The sequence below is a fragment of the Larimichthys crocea genome, chromosome XX, assembly GCF_000972845.2.
Source record: "Larimichthys crocea isolate SSNF chromosome XX, L_crocea_2.0, whole genome shotgun sequence".
Classification (NCBI taxonomy): domain Eukaryota; kingdom Metazoa; phylum Chordata; class Actinopteri; family Sciaenidae; genus Larimichthys; species Larimichthys crocea.
The window spans coordinates 13,470,927-13,490,221 of record NC_040030.1 but is presented as its reverse complement, the minus strand read 5'-3'; the positions used below and the strand labels follow the sequence as shown (position 1 = coordinate 13,490,221).

General features: G+C 41.2%; 1 protein-coding gene across 1 annotated transcript in view; it reads left to right on the top strand.

Moving 5' to 3' along the window:
• The first annotated feature begins 2,860 nt into the window (after positions 1 to 2,860).
• tafa5 (TAFA chemokine like family member 5) overlaps positions 2,861 to 19,295 on the top strand; it is a 145,573-nt gene continuing 129,138 nt past the window's right edge. The window contains exon 1 of the mRNA XM_019278935.2: positions 2,861 to 3,809. Within this exon, the coding sequence (XP_019134480.1) occupies positions 3,698 to 3,809 (112 nt within the window). The 5' untranslated portion in view covers positions 2,861 to 3,697. The remainder of the gene's footprint in view (positions 3,810 to 19,295) is intronic.

Below are 19,295 nucleotides of genomic sequence, written 5' to 3'. Positions count from 1 at the left end.
AGAAAAGAAATGTCCTCTTTTCACATTGCTACCAACATAAGTTACCAAATAGAGCAATTACATCACGATTTAGAGGTTTACAAGGACTTATAGGGACACATGCAGCAATTAACTATTTTATTACACCCAGTGTGCTTTACAGTCTGGTTTACAAGAGCTCCAGTCTAGTGCACATTACTACAGCAAGGCTAAGCAGGGATAACTTGGAATCTCTATAAAGGAACTTGTTGGAATTGATAGTCTACCTGACAGACCAGCTCTGTTAGCTCCAAAATAGAGGAGCAAAACACATTTTGGCTTGAGTTATTCATGGATATTTGTTCCCCAAGGAGCAAAAGATAGTGTGGGCACAGATTCTAGGTTTCATATGCATGGCAGGGTGTGTTGAGGTGGATGCACAGAGGCCTCCAGAGCCTCGCTGCCAAGCAGACGAAGCCGGCTGCAGCTTTGACAGGAGCAGCCAGAGTGTGGAGCTGTCCGCGGTGCTGAGGTTCAGCCACAGGCTGCTGTCCGTGGTACCGTGACGCCATTGTGTTAGTCACATGGGGCTGAGTGTCAGTGCCTGGCGCTGTCCATGGTACCAATTCTCTGTTGTGCTGTCCACAAGGGCTGATAATGGTGCTGCCCGTGGTGCTGAAACTACATCGCTCACTGCGCTCACTGTTCAATGGGCTTTCAGTCACAGGGGCACAAAAGAGTGGTGCTATTTTTGTTTCTGAAGCTATGTGCAACGTGAAATACTCCATTATACAACTACAAATCCTCTATTTAAAATAAATCTTATTTAAAGGGCAGTACGGTGTGCCCCCAATTTGGAGCATTTGACAGAAGGACTGACACAAAAGCAGAGTAATGCACTGCTATGGATGGGGGCAGCAACAAAATGTATTTTAGCCGCATGAAAAAGCCACACATAAAACAAAATCAATATCAGTTTAAGTGTACGCTAAATTAGGAATATTTTCACCACTTTACCTCGCTGTCGAACAGCCTTTTTCTTTTGGACTGTATTATATTGCAGAACAGCTGCTGGGAGATCAGACTGAAATTAAACTTTAAGTTTCTAAGAAAGTCCAGTGTTTTTCTGGTACCCCTGTAACTCAAATCCAATCAACAGATTTGTGGTGTATTGCAGTGTTTGGTTAAATTTATGCATATCAATAGCAAAGTTCTGTGGTTCGTGCACTAAGTATAAAGGCTATCTAATGGCAAGAGGAAAGAATAGTGAACACTTGATATTGTGTTTTTTGTATGGCTGAAATGTTTTGCTGCTGCCTCTGTCCACAGCAGGGCATTGCTCTGCTCCCACGCTGGTTCCATTCTATTTATCAATGGTCAGTTCAGTCAGAGGAGAAAATTCACAGGAGTCCAAAATGAGGAGAATTAATCAATACGCTTGTCATAGCATGATACTGCCTCAATTCTGAAAAAGCTGTCTTCTCTGGCTCGTCTATATGCCCTCAGGACAGTGGCTTAACTCTGTATACTATTATTATAATGTATCTACAGTATAAGACATTTGCCAATAAGTTATTAGTCTACAAACAGGGAAGTAAGTTTACCCTTAATGCTCTGACATCTTTATCTGACTCTAAAGTGGCCTCATGTTATCTGTTGTGTCTACGGAGTGATACAGCTCTATCTGGCTGTTTAAGTTAGCAAAAGAATGCATATCCAACATCCAGCAACATTATCATTCATTCAGAGTTGTGTTTCTGGCTACCACTGTCAAGTATATATTCAATATTTGCTCCTTTTTAACTCTGTTTTTGGTCTCCTCCACCTCCCAAGGGAAATATCTGGCTCTTTAGCTGCTAAACGCTCAACTATGTTCATCAGCTAGTAGCAAACTTTGTTTTTGGTGCTGTGTAGCTTGTGTACATTTGTTTTTTAAAGCTATTTAAGTGAAGCAAAACAGTAAAGTGTGGGCCTGATGGCTAAATCATAAAGCTTTATCACTATATTAATTCTCTATAGACCCTATTCACATTGTCAAATTGTTTACAAATTGTCGTTTGCTCCAAAAGTTGATGATAGCTGCTTTAAGTAAAAGCACCAAAATAATATGTCTAATAAGTAATGAACCAAAAAAGTAATACTCATGCAGAACCATTCCTACTTTGAGTGTTTTATTAATATATATTATAATAGCTGTAGGTCATGGTGGGGCTATAATTTCCACTATACTGTTTGGTTAATTTAATCTTTGATGCATCATATTTTTCAACAGCAATAAATAAAAGTATCCAAGGCTATCAGATAAAAGCAAGAACTATTCATAAATAATGTGAAACGAAGTGCAGAAGAAATAAAAAGTGACATTAGATGGAAGTACCTAAAACTCTATTTAGGTATAATCCACCAGTGTCTGGCAGTAGTATTAATATGGCATTTTTCTCAATGACACTTTTTACAGAGTAAATGAACATTCCAGAAATAGAGCCTTTTTTTTTTTTATTGTGAAAGGCTGCTTTTAGTAACATGACTGCGCATTTAAGTCACATTTAAACCCCCCGAAAGGAGTTCTGGGTAAAATGCGCATTATTGTGATAGATTTTCTGAGAATGGGGACAAATGTCTCTTTATTTATGAGTAAAACAGAAAAAACTTTGCTCTAGAATAACTAATAAAAAAAACACAGATTATGTGCGTCTATGTTAATGATTTGTCGCTTGGTGGGGGGGGGATATATGACCAGTGGTCAAATATCACACACAATCATTATCGATTCAACAATCAAACCAACCGTACTATATGAAATCAATAAAAGAAAAAACATTAGGCACCGTGTTTCACACGCTGATCTTTGTGATGTCAAACGATTTATTTCGTGTAGCGTTCAGCATCAAGCTGTTGTGAAATCACTGTAAACCGCGACCTCAAGTGGCATATTGCTGACGTAATATCGATTATCTGAATATTTCACTTTGGATGAAAATCATGGAGTCGCACAGTGCGCACTTTTCCTCTCACTCTTTTCTCTCTCTGCCTCTACCCATCCATTCCCCATCCTGCGTTTCCTCCTGCAAACATGCTGGGATCTCCATCCACTTGGTGCCCAAACCCAGAGCTTAAAGGACTTTTTCTTTTGCAACCAACCCTCCTTCATCCATCCACCGGGATTCTATAGGACAACCCCGATTTTTTTTTCTTCTTTTCTTTTTTCAAACCGGTCTTTGGGTTATGCCGTCGGGGCTGGTGAAGCTGAAGAGAATCGAGGAAACCTACCACAGGTGAAAGGAGGTTTTACGACGCTGCGGTATAGATGATTGAACACTTTGAGCATTAACTCAACGCAATCTTAAGGCACCAGCGCAGCGCGCGTCCTTTTAATGAAATATAGGACGGGAAATTGAGGTTAACACACTTTGGGACAACTAAAGGGACGTTTACCAACTTGTGTTTCTGAGCGAATAGAAAAAATACTGCCTTATTTGCCCAACCTGGGATTCCTGAGGAAGATGTGACCTTTTTCCTTTGCGCACCGGCATATCCGACTAAGCTAAGGAGCAAAAAAAAAAAAGAAGAAAGAATCAGCGCTTTTCCATCCAGTTGCTCGATCTTTGACATGTCTTTTTATGGAATTACACGCGGAGATATGAGCATTGTAAGAGACCGAGCTGGATTGTGAGATTAACCACCTTTTGCTTTTTTATTTCTCTCTCTTATTTAAAAGAGGAAGTGCTCTGTTTGTTCAATGGCTTCGGTGTCAAGGTTGTCAAGACGCAAAGATGCCAGTCGCTGGCCGAGAATGTCGTCAACTTTCTGGGCTGTGGTGCTTCTGACAGCGCTGCTGGTTCTCTACTGCGGTAAGTCCAACCGGCGCTCATTTCTGACCGCACATATCGGGCATTTGGAGGCATTGGAGACAAACGCTGGTGCGCAGCGGGTGACCGCGTCATGTGGGAACGCTTTGACAAGAAAATAATGCAACTGGTATTGGCAGTCTCTCTTAGTGTATTGATCTCACGAGATGTCGACGTGTCACCCCCCCTCTTTTTTTTTTGTCTTAACAGTTATTGGAAAACGCGCAATCGGGACACACAGCTGCGTGCGCGCACACACTGAAACCCACGTACTCCCTTAATCTGCTCCTTCCTGCGCTCACTCATGCAAACACACAGACAGCCATGAGCCAGGCACTTGTGCACAGACAGGTGATTAGATAAGAGGGAGATGTGTCTTATTGTCGGATGAAAACACTTTCTCTGTCCCAGAGGTCTTATTAACTCTCCCGTGACTCCCCTTTTAATTCTCTCTCACGAACACACACGTCTATCCTGAGGGCTGTGTTGCTGTCAGACTGACTTACTGAGGTCAGACACTCATGTGCATCTGTTATGTTGTCTGTGGACTAAACGCTGCTTGCAGGACATGAGACATGCTGTATAAATAATCAGATATTTTATCTCTAAACAATCCCTCTTTATTGCACAGTGTAGGCCTTAACACCAGGCTATAATTCAACTACAGCCTGAGGATAAGCGTATTACTTAGGCAAATGTATGCAGGAAAACACACACACATGGTCACACAATCCCACTCTCATCCTCTAAGGCTGACTTCTGTGGCCATTTCTTTTTTTCTCGTCACACCTCTCGCTTCCCTTCTCTGTCTCAAACTGCATCTGACTCACTTGTGAGGAAAAAATCCAGTTGGCACACTGATCTCCAGTCTGCTATGTGTGAAAGAAAAAAAAGAAATACCAAGCGGCTATGTGCAATAGCCATGATAAGCACATTTTTAAAAAAAAAGCTATTTCATTAGCCGCCGAGCTAATGATGAATATAATCATCTTGTCTTGGAGCATATTAGCTGGTGTTGGTGAGAAATTAACAGATTCATTACATGATCATTTTCCAGTTCTCCTCATAGCCTCTGCAATGCCCCCCCTCGCTTCTCTCCCTCTCTCTGCTTTTTCTCTATTACAATGGACAGGAGATTGAGTTTGCTTTGTAATCACACCAGCCTCAGGTTAATCAATGGGGAGGGGGGCGGCAGGGGGGCGAAAGCTTCTGAATATGGGGGTCTTTTTCTTCTTTTATGGAGCCTTCAGGCCATGTCGATTGATCTTTTGCTTGTGTCCAATCAATGGAGGTTGGGTGTTTGTTTCAGTCAGCAGTCTTTTAACAGCCCACCCCTCACTCTCTCTACTCTCGCCCTACCCACTTACTCCAAGGACCTCGACCTCCTACCCAGCAACAATTCACCCCTTGTGGAACTTAATAATCCGAGCAGTAGTTATTCTTCGATGTTATTTTTTTTTTGTTCTCCTTCACCCCACACTGCTCCAAATTGTTTGGTCTCTGTTTGAAATGCTACACTTGAGGCTCAAGTCATTTCTTTTGTCGGAGGGTATTTGAACTCAAAGTCGACGTTGGTCCAGCAAAATAACATAACATATGCCAGTCTTTCTCTTTCGTTATTACTGATATTTATGTATTAAACTACAGCCCTAGAGCCTAATTGGTTTCCACTCTTTCTTCTGTTTCATCCGTTTTTGCCTTGTGGTCTTTTTGCCTGATAAATCCATCCAATCATCTGAACATATTTCAGCTCCGAAAATTTCTCTTTTAGCTTTGTGCTTTGTCTTTCTTCTCATCCATTTCCATTTAGTTTGACCTTCCTCATCTGCTCTGTCTTTCTGTCCTTTATATATATATATATTTATATATATATATATTTCTATATTTATCTCACCCTCTCCTCCACTTTGTTCTTATGTCCTTCGATGTCCCGGTCAGCTGTCCGGTCCAGTTCTCCATCGTTATGTTACATACCTCATTATTCGACTCGAATTCCTTTATGTTTGAGTCGATCTTTATCATTTTATGCTCCACTTTCTCTTCATGGCACATGTTCTTTTATTCTCTTCTTCTCTTTTGCCTTTTCTTTCACATCCTATCATTTTTTGGTCTTTTCCAGTGAAGGTCTGAGTTGAGCTGACCGCTGCATGTGCTACTGCGTGTTATTTTGACTGAAGTCTCTGCTCTCTCAGCAGTTTGTTTCTGACCCTCTCTCGCCATCTTTTGTCCTCTCCCCTCTTTCTCTGCTGACCTCTTCTCTTCTCTTCTCTTCTCTTCTCTTCTCTTCTCTTCTCTTCTCTTCTCTAGCATTCTCAGGTCCAAGACATAATGTCAGAAATATACAAATTCTTTATTTACAATTTGAGGATGATTGAATATTTTTGGATACTTGTTGAAAAGTTTAAAATGTTTGTTCTTTTCATATATTTGAAATTAACACAGACAGTAACATCTTCATGTTAAGAGGTCTCTACAGTTTATGGCTGCAGCTAACAATGATTTGAATTATTAATTAATCTGCAGATTATTGCTCATTCGGTCTATTAAACATCAGCAAAGTATAACTATAGTGTTTTAAAATGAATCTATACTAACATGTAGGATGGCCTATAGTGCAGATTCCAGTGTAAACTATCATCTATGTTGTCACAGACCCCCGTTGACCCCCATTGAGCTTCAGATGCAGGCTCTACAGCTCAGGGTGATGTCATCAAATCTCCTTTCAAGACATTATCACTAAGGATGATCAATTCTATGACAATGTAGGACAAGCAACCGTCAAATATGTCACTGTCATTATATGGAGGAAACTCATATACACTAAACTGACCACCGAGTTGGCTAAAATGCTGTATACATGTACATATACAGTATCCATGCCTACATACAGTTTGAAAAATGCTCCAGTATTTACAGGGTTTCATAAATTTAGATGCTTTTATGCAAATCCGATCAACTTTTGAACCGTTCACTAGTCTGAGTGACTCCTGAGTGTGTGGGAGAAACCAAATATATAGTTTGTATTGTAGAAATTTAAATGCATGTTGTGTACTGTATAGCTATTGTTGTTCGCACCAAGGGCAATTTTGCTTTGCAGTGCCTCTGTGGTGTTCAGCCAAAGAGGGGGGTGGGGTGGGGGGGTTTGAAGGGAGCTCTGTGATTATGGCTATGACTCATATGGTGCCTGTCGCCTAGAATCAGCATCCAACTTCACACGATCCGCCGTCCTCACTCGGGCCCTTCTGAGAGGGGGAGAGATTGAAGAGGTGGAGAGAGAAATGTGGTGGAGAGAGGGGCAGAAGTAGAGGCAGTGAAGGGAGGTAAGAGGCAGGAGGTGGCTCGATATCTTCGATAATGCCTCGATGAAGGAAGGGAGGGAGGAAAGGAGAGGAAGAGGACTAATGAAAAGGGAGATTTGGAGAGAAGACGGCGAGAGGGGGGCCCTGCTGAGGGTGGAGGCATGGTGGAGAGGGTGCAGGAGGTAAATAAATAAATAAATAAAAGTGAAAAGAATCAAGAGAAAACAGAGATAAATAACAGCAGCTCAACAATTCAACTGCTCATACCGTGTTGGAAACTCTAATCACACAGGAATGCTCCAGTACCCTCTGATTACATTACAAAAGAAAAAAAAAAAATAAAAGCATTGTATTCTGTGCACTAGCTCCCTCCTCTGGAAGCTGTCAGCCATGCATTTGTTTGCCGATGGTGCTATTATGTATTCATGAGGCTGTAGCCCTGCATGTGAGCCCGGTGGAAGATAAAGCCACAAGGCTAGCTAATCAGTATGCTAATCTGAGCTTGGAAAGAGAGCTGAGGAAAGTAGCCACGACTGTGGTCCTGGTTTGAACTGCAACTAGGAAGTAATGGAGAAAAAGAAAGGATGGGAGATCATGTATAACTGTTTTCTTATAGCAACCTTCAGTGTCTAAAAATGAAGTGATTGCTGATTCATTCCAGCCTTCAATGTGGTCCTGTGTGCACAGACAGATGCACCCGCTCAAGGGCAAACACATACATTAGACATATTAATGAACATAACATCAAAGCAGACACATAGGTGCACACACACATGAGCACCACTGTATCAAAACAAGCTCCTCAGGGTCATGCGGAAAAATACCCATGACCTACTTGTACATACATGGACCTGCAAAGGATTTTGAGAATGCAGAAAGGTCGGACACACACACATGCGTGAACACACATGCCACCGCTGACAGGGACAAAAGCTCTCTGCCGCTCCCGCTTAAAGCCGTTCCCCTCAGATCACCCCCCGTCTCGCAGCGAGGTCTCCTGTGTTTCCTTCTGCCTGTTTGTTTATGACTCACTGCCGAGTCCATGGATTGTTGGCTGTTACTGAGAACCGCAGCTTGGGGGCATCCATGGGAAAAAAAAAAAAAAAAGATGGGGCCGTGTGCCCAGGCATCTCACGCCATTGCTCAAAAAACACATATAGGTGGTGATATGGAGAGAGGTATCTGTTTCCCGTGCGCACGCACAAAATCTCTGATTCACAAGCCGAGAAAATGGGACTCGGCTGACCCCGAAAAACGCAAGAACTTGTGGGTGAGCGCGTGGACATATTTGAATATCTTATCTTATTTTCAGCATAGCCTCGAGCCTCCTCCTCTGCAGGGAGGGAGAGACGGAGAGAAGAGCCACAGCCAGGAAGAAGCAGAAAGGGCTGCAGATGGCCCGGGGATGTAAATTCATAAAGGGAGTCAACCTGTTGAGTTTTTCCACTGAGAAAGTGAAGAGCCACGTTATGGACCCCCGGAAATGGGGCCAGAGACCGCATACATATTTGAACAGGTTTTTAGAAATTTAAAGAACATAATGAGTGTCATCTGAAGGGGTGTGTGTGTGTGTGTTTAGGGGGCATTTGCTGTTATTCCATAAAGAGCGTGCCACAGATGTAAAGCATCAAGTTTGGTAAGGCAAGGAAGGAATATTAAGAATTTTGTGACTTTGCGTTATGAAATATTAAGCAGCAATGGGATCTTTTTCAGTGTGCCCAGGGACCCATTGACATTAAATGGGAGATGGCAGTGTGGCCACAGGCGGTGTGTTTTTCTATGCAGCCCCTACTCGCGTGTCAACTCGTTGCTGCTTTCTGTTTGTTGGCAGTGAGTGAATAAAACATTTCACAATTAAGGGAATGCTTGTTGATAGGGATTGTCAGACATATGGTTGCTACTCTTGGCTCTCGCTGCAGGCAAAGGGCATCCATCATCCCATAAGTTTAAAAAAATTGTTGCACACTTTGGACCGTGGACAGGCAATTACATCAAACCAAGGATGCTTAGGTTTTTTTTTTATAATGACATTGGGCTAAAGTTGACAAGTGGCTTGCTTCCTTTCTGAACAATCTTCATTTTATCTGTTATACTGCATAAAGTTTTCTGACTGAAATATCTTCACAACTATGATTAAGTTATCATGAAACTTTGCGAGCTTAGTATTATTGTGTACCATTATTGTACCCTACTGATTTTGATTATCCCACGACCTTTGCTAGAACGAATTTATCAACAATTTCTTTCTGAATTGTTATAATTTCTGAATGTTCTTGCGTGAATCGAGATAAACTTCACTTCACTTTTTCTCGCGTCACCATCAGGTCATATATGTCCGGTATTTTGGACTCCAAATACCTGCAAAAAAATATTAGGCTCAGCTGTAGTTTGTTTTTAATGGTAATTAGTCAAGTTATTGCTATTGTCAGTTACATTCAGTTCAGCGCAAAACTAGCCTATTCAAGCACTGCACATAAGGTGAGTGGCTCATCAGGTTATTAATTATGACAGACTACGTTTTTATGAAGAAGGAAAGTAATGTTCTGTGAATTATGGTCAAGCTAACAAGGTGTGGTCAATCACCAGGGAGGATACAACGGTTACAAAGGTGATTAAATGTAAGAAGTTCACTTTAAAGTGAAAGTTCTTGTTACTGAACACCTGGAAAACATTAATAATATAATTTAATTTATATTAATTAATATTAAAGAAGAAAAAAACACAGAAGCCAAGCAGGGTTACTTTGAAATTACAATGACAAGTTGCATTGTTCTCCCAATCTCTGCCTCTCAATGAATCAATGAATGTTGGCCTTTTAGTTGACAAGCCTAATACACATAACACTTAGAGATGCAGGTATGCAATCAATTACAGCCTCAGTGATTCTCGTTTCAATATTACCACTGTGTGTGTGTGTGTGTGTGCCTGCCCGTTGTTAAAACTATTGATTTGAGGTAAACATGCAAGGAAAAACTGCTTAATAAAAGAAGGATGTAACGCCATTCGTCGGAGGAAAGAGCATGTGCGCTGGCCATCCATTACACAAAGCATTTCTGGCAAAGAGACAGCGGAGGTATAGCGGGCTTCACGCTGTTGCCGCGTCTTTTGCAGTTTTGTTATCACAGCTTCATGTGTAGTGAAACAGCGCACAGCCTGCTCCTCCACAGCTGCTCCATGGACCCAGAACAGTGAACAGTTGGTGCACTTGTGTACACATGCAATGCTGTTAAAAAGTTGCATTAACGCTGCTTCTCTGTCCCGCTGCTTCTATTTTACCTCCTCGCTACATCTATTGTTTTTGTTTCTCTCTGTTTTTTTTAATCATCTCTACCTTCACCTTTGTAACCAGACCCTGTGAAAAAAAAAAAAACCCACATGGGTGCCATAATAGCATCCTAATATGCTGTGACATTTACCTAATGTGAAAACAAATTGTGAAGTGTTTGGAGTTTGCAGTTAGGCAAAATAGCGTCGTAGCCGCCTCCATGGCTAATTGCACCTTAAATGCTCCGTGTCCCATCGTGAATTAATTTGGTGTCAATGCGACTTTAATTACCATTAAAACTGCATGTATAATATTTACATATCATATTGTCAGTGGTCTATGACTGCGGGGGCTCAACGAGGGGTCATAGTCAAAAGAAAGTTATGGCATGCAAATTTCTCTGCTTGTCTGGGCTCTATGATGACAATATAGTTCAGGATTTTCATATTAAAATGAAAGTAAAAAAAAAAAACACAAAAATGTTAAAATTCAGGAGCCTCATTTGGAGCATTCGACAAAGAAAAAAAATGATTAATGTTAAGTCTTTGAAACCAGATCCTGTAAATTGTGTGAGACGGCTTAATTGGGTCGGAATCCGGACAGAGTCTTGCGCTGCGCTATGGCCTCGAGAGGATTCATAGATGTGCACTTGTGCTTGTTTTGCCTAGGGCCAGTAAGCCCATTCAGAGAGATGCTAAAGCTACTCCCCCTTTATTACTGCAAAAAGCAATTGCTTGGAAGAAAATGCCAGAATGGTGCTTTGAATTCCTGGAGGGGCCCATCACTGAGACGCGGCCCACGGAGCTGAGACAGCCAGCATCTGGAGCAAAGACATGACGGTAAAGTGGAGAGAGAGAGAGAGAAAACGGGGGAGGAAGGAGAGGTGGAAAGAAGAGGGAGTCGGATGGCATAGAGGCAATGAGAATGAGAGAGTAGGAGACGGAAGAGAGATAGACAGGGAGCACAAGGGAGGTAGAGAAATGGTGAGTGCGGGACGGGGAAAGGGATAGACGAGGGACCAGTAGAAAGAGCTTTCGAGAGAGAGAGAGAGAGAAAGAAAAAAGGCCGCACAGGCAATGAGACAAAAGACAGACAGACGAGAACACTCAGACGGTCCACCAATTGACAGCCGGTTGGGGAATAAAGTCAGCTAACACAATGAAGCAGTCGGCAGACAGACTTTGCCACGGAGTAGCCGTGAGGCTCTCAGAAGTAGAAACAAATATTACATTAGAAGAGACAGAAGCCATTTGTCACAGTGGGAGACCTGAGAGGTAGTTAAGCTGCAGAATATAGGGACCCATGGCCCGGTTGATACATGTCGCACGAGGCGGAAATTGTGCTGAAGTCAACTCCGTTCAATCAATTGTCTAGTGTCCTTCAATGACTCCCACACTTAACAAGATAACGCCGGCACAAAGTTTCGCCGGCCCAACTCTCTAGAACTTGTTATGGGGCCTTGAGGGCCTCCCCTCATTCCCTCTCTCGATCGTTTTCTTCCCCTCTTTCATCCTCCCTTCCCCTCTTCTTCCTGCCAGCTTGTCAGCTGCACCACCTCCACATCAAGGCCCGGTGACATACATGCTGACAGCCACGATTCAATGTTAATGTTTCTGGAAGATAAATCTGCTGGACATTTATGGCCTAAATGACAGCTGCACTCTCTTTGCACCCACATGTCAAAGACGGTTGAGATTCTGAAACCGTTTCAAGGATTGTTAGAGACACACAGAGGGCCAGTCAGTCAGTCACCTGGTCTGTCAGTCAGTTTGCCTTTGGCTCCGTGCCACGAGGTGCATTACCTCGCCCTCAATTTGAAATGCGCTTCATTAAATAGTAGCTGGAGTAGATTTTTCATAACAACAAAAGCATCTATTTTCATATTTTACTCCCTTTATCTCATTCTTTCTATCTTGCCTTTCCATCTCTTTCTCCCCAAGTTAAGCTCCTAACACTATTTGTGATTGATATGGAAATTACAGTGCGCTTGCCCTCATTTATCTTGCACTATTGCTTGTTGCTGCTCCAACAACCATTTTGGGATGCAGAAACCATGAACTGATTTGTGGCTGCTGTTGTAGAGAGCAAAAGGGATATACTGTAAAGATTTGATTTGAGACCCTGCATAGCCCAGAGGATGAGGAAGCTTTCCTGGTTTAATGGAAAAACAACCACTATGCCTGCGAACAAGGCAGTAACTCCAATATTTCTAGAGGCACATATGGAGTCCCAGAAGCAGCGTCAGTAATCGAATGAGTCAAATGTATCACCGGATGCATAAATAAATAATACAGGGCAGATAAATAATTTAAATGTTTGCATGTATGACTGTAAAAGTACAGGGCCATTATTGTAGCAAAACTATTTACAAATGTGATCTGTGTGTAATCAGAGTTGTAAATATGCAAAAGAATCTCCGAGTGTGTATATTTAAATGTGTACAACGATCCGCAAATGTGTATAATTGTTTTTACTGTATAAATATAGCCTGAAATATTCAAACATCTTGTATTATTTCGTCTCATTATAGTCATTTACATTCAGAGATCCACTATCTGCAAAATAAGTGGTGTAAGTTCACGAGAGCACGGCAGGGTCAAAGCTTGAAAACTTAATGAAGTCACCCGTGCAGGTTTCTTTTCTGCGTTGACGATGCTGTGGGAGAAGTGGAGATAAAAAAAAGTCCTTGAACTCAGGATAAGCCTGATCTCACACTAGAAGCAGCAGAGAAGTGAACTGGTATGACAGAAAACACTGGAGGATGCTGTTGCCTGGGAAAAAGACGAGGCAGCAGTCAGATGAAATGAGTAGCTGAGCTGATGCTGTGGCAGCTTTAGCCTCTCTCCGAGATTTAACACACACTTACAGGATTCTACGTTAATTCAAGGATTCAAGGATTCAAGGAGTTTTATTTGTCATTACAACACATGTAAACATGGGATGAAACGAAATTGGTTTCCCCTGGTCCTGGAGCAGCCCAATATCCAAATATAAAATAAAAATATAAAATAAATAAAATAATATATATAGAACATAAAATATAAAAAGTAAAGGCAAATTTAAATTTAAGAAAAAGTATATACAATAAATAGAAAAACAACAACAGTATAACACCATGGTGAGGTAGTGAGATATCAAAATAATTTGATAGATGGAGTGTGTTTACTTTTCTAAATGTAAGCTGTGCTGATATGAGTAGGGCAGCAGAGTTACTGCTGGAGTTAAAGTTCTCAGTATGGTATGGTATATCTACTGGTGTTTTTTTTTTCCTTCAAGTTTGCTTGGTTCCACATCTGCACTGATACATATTGCTTCCAGTAAGTAGCCACTGCCTCAGCCTCTGAGTCCGACACAGTCAAAAGCCACTCTGCTTTTATATATTACCATGCCGCCAGTGGTCAAGGTGGAAGCATTATAACCTTAAGCAAGTGCTACAACCTCACTCAGGCACTATGTGAAGTTTAGTTTGCTTTGAGCAGTGCTGCAAACCCATATACTCATGTTGACCTGACTTGACTCGGCTGCTGCCGATAACACCTCCACACACACTCCAACAGCATTGCCAATGGAGTCTGAACCACTATGTTTCTACAGGGGTCCAAAACAGACAAACCAAACATAGTGTGCTTTGTTTTGGGTTTTTTTTGGCATGGCAAATAGAAGAGGTTTGCAATCTGGAAGTAGATGCTGCTAAATTCTACTGGACACTGGTTCTTTAATGTTCTGGCAGCGTAATACTAAAACTTCTGGGCTCTAACTGGTTGTTGTGATGCGTCTTTATCCATGCTCAAGCCTTTTGTCAATCACCACCTATGGGGGGTGAAGATGATCCCTGTCTGCTCTGTTTCTCTTTACCCTCCTGACACAGTCTGACGGAGAGGAGAAAGAACTCGAATAGAGGCAGGCGTGCAAGAAAGAAAGAAAGATGAGTGTGAGAAGAGGGGTGGGACAGAAGGTTAGCACCGCTGCAAGGGACACAGTAGGAAATGTTGCCTGAAAGAGCTCAGCGAGCTGCAGCATTGTAATTCCAGCTGATACTCCTCTACATGCTGAAACATGCCTCGGTTATGCATGCATGGCAGGCCGGAGGAGATTCTTTTTTTTTTTTATTTCTTTCATCCTCTCGTGCTATCTCAGTCTTTCTTTCTTTGTATACAACATCTCCTCCCTCCCCAGTCACCCTAGCGCTCACACCCCCCCCCCATCTCAAAGCCTTTGGCAGTGATAAACCCCTCCATTGTCACAGTGACAGCAGAACATGCGAGTTATGCCTGCCTCTTCAGGGTTGAAGAGCTCATTACGGCTTCTCAGCAGGGACCCTATAGGCAACAATATATGTGATGCGCATGTGACACAATGAATGAAAATCATGCAAATGCACTCTGTTATGAACCACACTGTTGGATATTACACTTTGTGCCATACAAAACTCACATTATTGCTCGCAAATGCCGCATTTCACGTGGCAGCTTCCATTTATACAAGACTACTATATTCAGATAAAGGCCAAACATGATTTCATGCATTTTCCCACATTTTCTTAGTTTCTTTCCAATCCTGATATCATCTTGGAATGTATTCAAATGGTATAAGTGGCTTCTTGTAGGATCTTGGTGCCATTTGTGAAAATGACGCATTTTCACTCCGATAATTTGATCCGATATTGAGCTTTGAAGCAAACACTATCCCACCTCAGCCATAAAACCAGAACATTATCTGTCATTATGTTCTCAAAAAGGAGCAATCTACATAATGTCAGTGCCATCTCAGACACGATGGATGTGAATATAACAGCGAAAAGATATGAACTCACTAGTGCTCAACTGTTCACATGTGTATCCTGTTTAATATCACTTGTTCTAAAGAGAAACCTAAAGTTTTACATAAATCATAAATGCTTAGATAAGTTTAACTTTTGTTTCAGATTTCTCTCTCTTTTTGTGCCAACATACTGTCAACAGTCTCGATGAAAAGTGTTGACAGTATGTTCTGCAGCTCATCTGGAGTAACAGAGACATTTCTGGGAATGCTGCTGTTGAATTTTTTAAATGCCAGTTTTTCAATGCTTTGAGCACCACAAACAAAATTCCATTTAGGAAGGCAGGGAGGCAGAAATCGTAGAGGCAGATTTGTCAAAACCCGGGCGAATTAAGTCAAAACTGTCTATAAAGCGAGATATCACCATTGGCAACACTAAATTAAAACACTTTGTAGTTTTTGTTGAACACATCGCGTCTTAATTATAAGTCTGTGTAATGTTTTTTTTACATAATTGTGTTGTCAAACACTGGATTCTTGTAATTTCAAGTTACAGTTTTTGACTGTAGTTTCACAGCAAATTTTTTTTTTCTTATATCATTTATCAGACAGCAGCAATTACTTTACGTTATTGTTTTGCATACAAAATATGTGAAGTCTGAGCTGTCACTTTGATCACTTTGATTGATTATTCATCACATGTAACCATACTGAAAATAATCATCAATTGCAGCCATGTATAAAATAGTTCAAAATGAATTGCGCCTCAGCCGGCTAAGCTGCTTACACATTAACCCAAGATATAATGATGTAATAATGTAACAGGTGAATTTAGTACTTTTATTTACTGATACTTTAGGTCGATTTTCCTGATTCTGTTTCTAAATATTTTAAATGTAGGAGTTTAGGAGTATTTTTTCAGTGTGGTTTTGGTACTTTGTGATGCTTGGAGTTTTCGCAATACGACCATAAAAAACATGAGTCATGTTTTAGTTTCCACAAGTGCATGTTGGAGAGAAAACAAATGAAATTTATTGTTGGGGGAAGGTTTTCCAGATACAGTATGTTGATTAAAGGTTTAATTACATTGGTAAAAACACGTATTCTAGGAGGAGTTACATAACCTATTTCTTAAAATGTGTTGCAAATTAGCAGTATGGAGCTGCACCAGAGGTTTGTTTTCATAATTTGGGTGAATTGATCCTTTCAAGACTGAACAGAACATCTCATGAATGCTTCATTTACCAGCATGCACCTTTTGTATGAAATATCAATGGTGAGATTCTTCTACAGATTTTCTATCTTGTCTTACACACTAATTAAAAAGAAAAAAAAAACACAACATATTTCATGTAACTCTAAAATGATGAATAATTGTTACACATGGATTTTAACATACTCAGGGCTGCATTGAATTCCATATATAATATTGGGGTGTGATTTAATTTTGATAAAAAATGATCCGTTATCACAGGAAGATGCATGTGTCACCAGCTCCCCAATTAAATCAGAAGCTCTTGGTCGCGAGCACCGGCTGATGAATCAATCCTACACACTCACATAAATGTAATTACTTAATTTGTCAACGTCTGAGGAGACCACATCGAGCGCCACGTGCCCAGCAGAGAAATGGATAGGGAGAACTCCTCGCCATTTTGCCCTCCTCTTCATCTCCTGTAGTGTCTGTCCCATACAACTTAATCACAGCTATAATCATTCCATAAGAGTAGAAGTTATCATTTCATCAATTCCCTTTGGCCCGTGGAGGACATTCCAGGCAGGCTATGAGTTTCAAAGTAGACACTACTCCCATTCACACACATACACACACACACATTATATTGCTGTATAGTCCTCTCGTGGAGAAGCGCATACATTATTCAGCAACATGCAAACATCAATTAAAGGCGGATCACATAATTTATTACTGTTTTTTTTATATATATATCTCTGAGCGACAGAGGTGCATGTAGAGGTTGCTTGACATCTGTTGTTATGGGTGCTGTCGCAGATAGAAGGTGATCAGATGATAGGCGTTATTGTCTTTTTGTATTCCAATCCCATCGCGCATTGAGAGGACAGATGTTGGCAAGCTAATTAACAAATCCTTGGGCGATGTTGAAGTACGTCTTTGCATTCAGAGGCTGCAGGAGGGGAGGGAGGATGCTTTGTTGGATCATACACAGTCAGCATCTCAATACATAAGCGTGCACATATTACTTGTGCGTGTGCGTGTGTGTGTACTTCTAAATGGAAGTGAGAGACACAAGGCGGTAAGAGGGTGGTGTGACTCATTTACCATTTCCTGTTGACACATTTCTATATCAGTGGTGTTTCAATGGTTCTTTCATGGGGCACTCCTCCTTTACTCCTTTTGAAGTAGGAGTATGCTATGAAACTGAAAGAGAACTAATTTGGAGTTGTGTTTCTGGCAACTTTAACAGTCACAATCTTTTAGCTCTGTTTTGGTCCCCACCAGCTACTAAGCATGTAGTTTATAGTGTGGTTTTGGAGTTGTTGCTGTAAATAGCTTCCTGTTGGTTGTAGCCACTATGAAAGTGAACCAAAACAGTGAAGTTGTTGCCGGACATTGGAGGGAAGCTGCCGATTCTGGTGTTAATTGTACGTTCATGACAGAGAGCGACCCCTTTAACATTGTCACATTGTTCTCAGATTGTCATTTGATACATTTTCATTAAAAAAATATCAGTTATAACATGTTTTTAGCAGTCAGGGGGTGTGTTTAAGAATACTGAGTTGTATTATTATGGGAAATGAAGCTTGATTCATACTAGGGATTAAATATCCACATAATTGGCCTCTGCTGCATCGATTTTTAATTACTATATTTTGAAAGTGTCTATTGAAAGCCTCCCAACTTTGTGCTAATGCAGCACCATATTGCTGGAGTACCTCTTTCTCTCATTGCTATTTGTTTTTTAATAGTTCCTTCATGATTATTTCATTGTTTTTTTTCTTGTATACTTTCAAAACATGTCTTGAAATATGTCTAGGGTTATATTTTTAATCATTAGTGGCCAGAAGCTGATAATGAGGTGCATAATGAACAAAATAAGAAAGACATTTTATACAATCAACACCATCAGCGGCACATGGTATTAATAATGCAACTGCAAATACTTTGTCTCTTGTGATGTTTTCCTTTTCTTTCTCTCTGTGCTGACTTGCAGTGCCCTCTGGGCCTCAGGGTTAACTCCCGCTTTTAAGCCTCCCCTCTTTAGTTGCCTCAGTTTGAAGCGCCCAATCAGAAAGGGCCGAACGTCCACTCACCCTCACCAGAAGACTGGTGCTGCCCTTGTCATGGCGCCGATTCACGAGAAAGTATTAATGGCTAGGTTAGTGTGCAGGACGAGAGCTCATGTCTCTTGAACACACACATACAAGGAATTCACACACGAATGTATGAATTCATACATTTAATCATTTACACATCAGACACGTTTGGTGATGCACACTTGCCCTCTTACACTCTTTCATTTTCACACACGGTCCTCAACACAGTAATGCACACACACACACACACACACACACATATTAACTCACCTGCTCTTCTGAGCACATTGTTTGAAATTACATTAATATCCTGGAGGTTTTCCTTAACCTGAACCTAACCCCAATTTTAACCCCGGCTACAGTCCTTACAAATACAGCTAAATGCAACGCACAAAGATACACACACACACATACCCCGACACGCTCGCTCATCCACAGACGCAGCATATGCAAATTCATAAGATAGTGGATAGAGGGTACCAAATAATGAATCCTCTTCCTACTATTGCAGTGAGATGAATGGCCAGGAGGGTGGAAATAGAATTTCTCGATTTCATAACCCTGTTCTTTTGTTGTATTGTCATCCTCTGTAACGAGGTCACCTCAAATCGCTCCTCACCCACTGGAAACCAGGGAACGAGAGTATGTTAAGAGAGTGAAAGAGGGCGAAATGCGATGTCAGAAATATAGGGTTTTTTTTTTTCTCGAGAGCCAATCTTAACCGTGTAGATTTTGTAGCAAATGTGTTGACGCCTCTGAAAAGCCGCGCCTTTGACCTGCGTGCTCAGAATGAGCATGAATCGTGCTGCTCCTTTTGGCTTCCTGTGTTTGTGAGTGTGTGTGTGTGTGTGTGTGTGTGTGTGGATGGAGTTC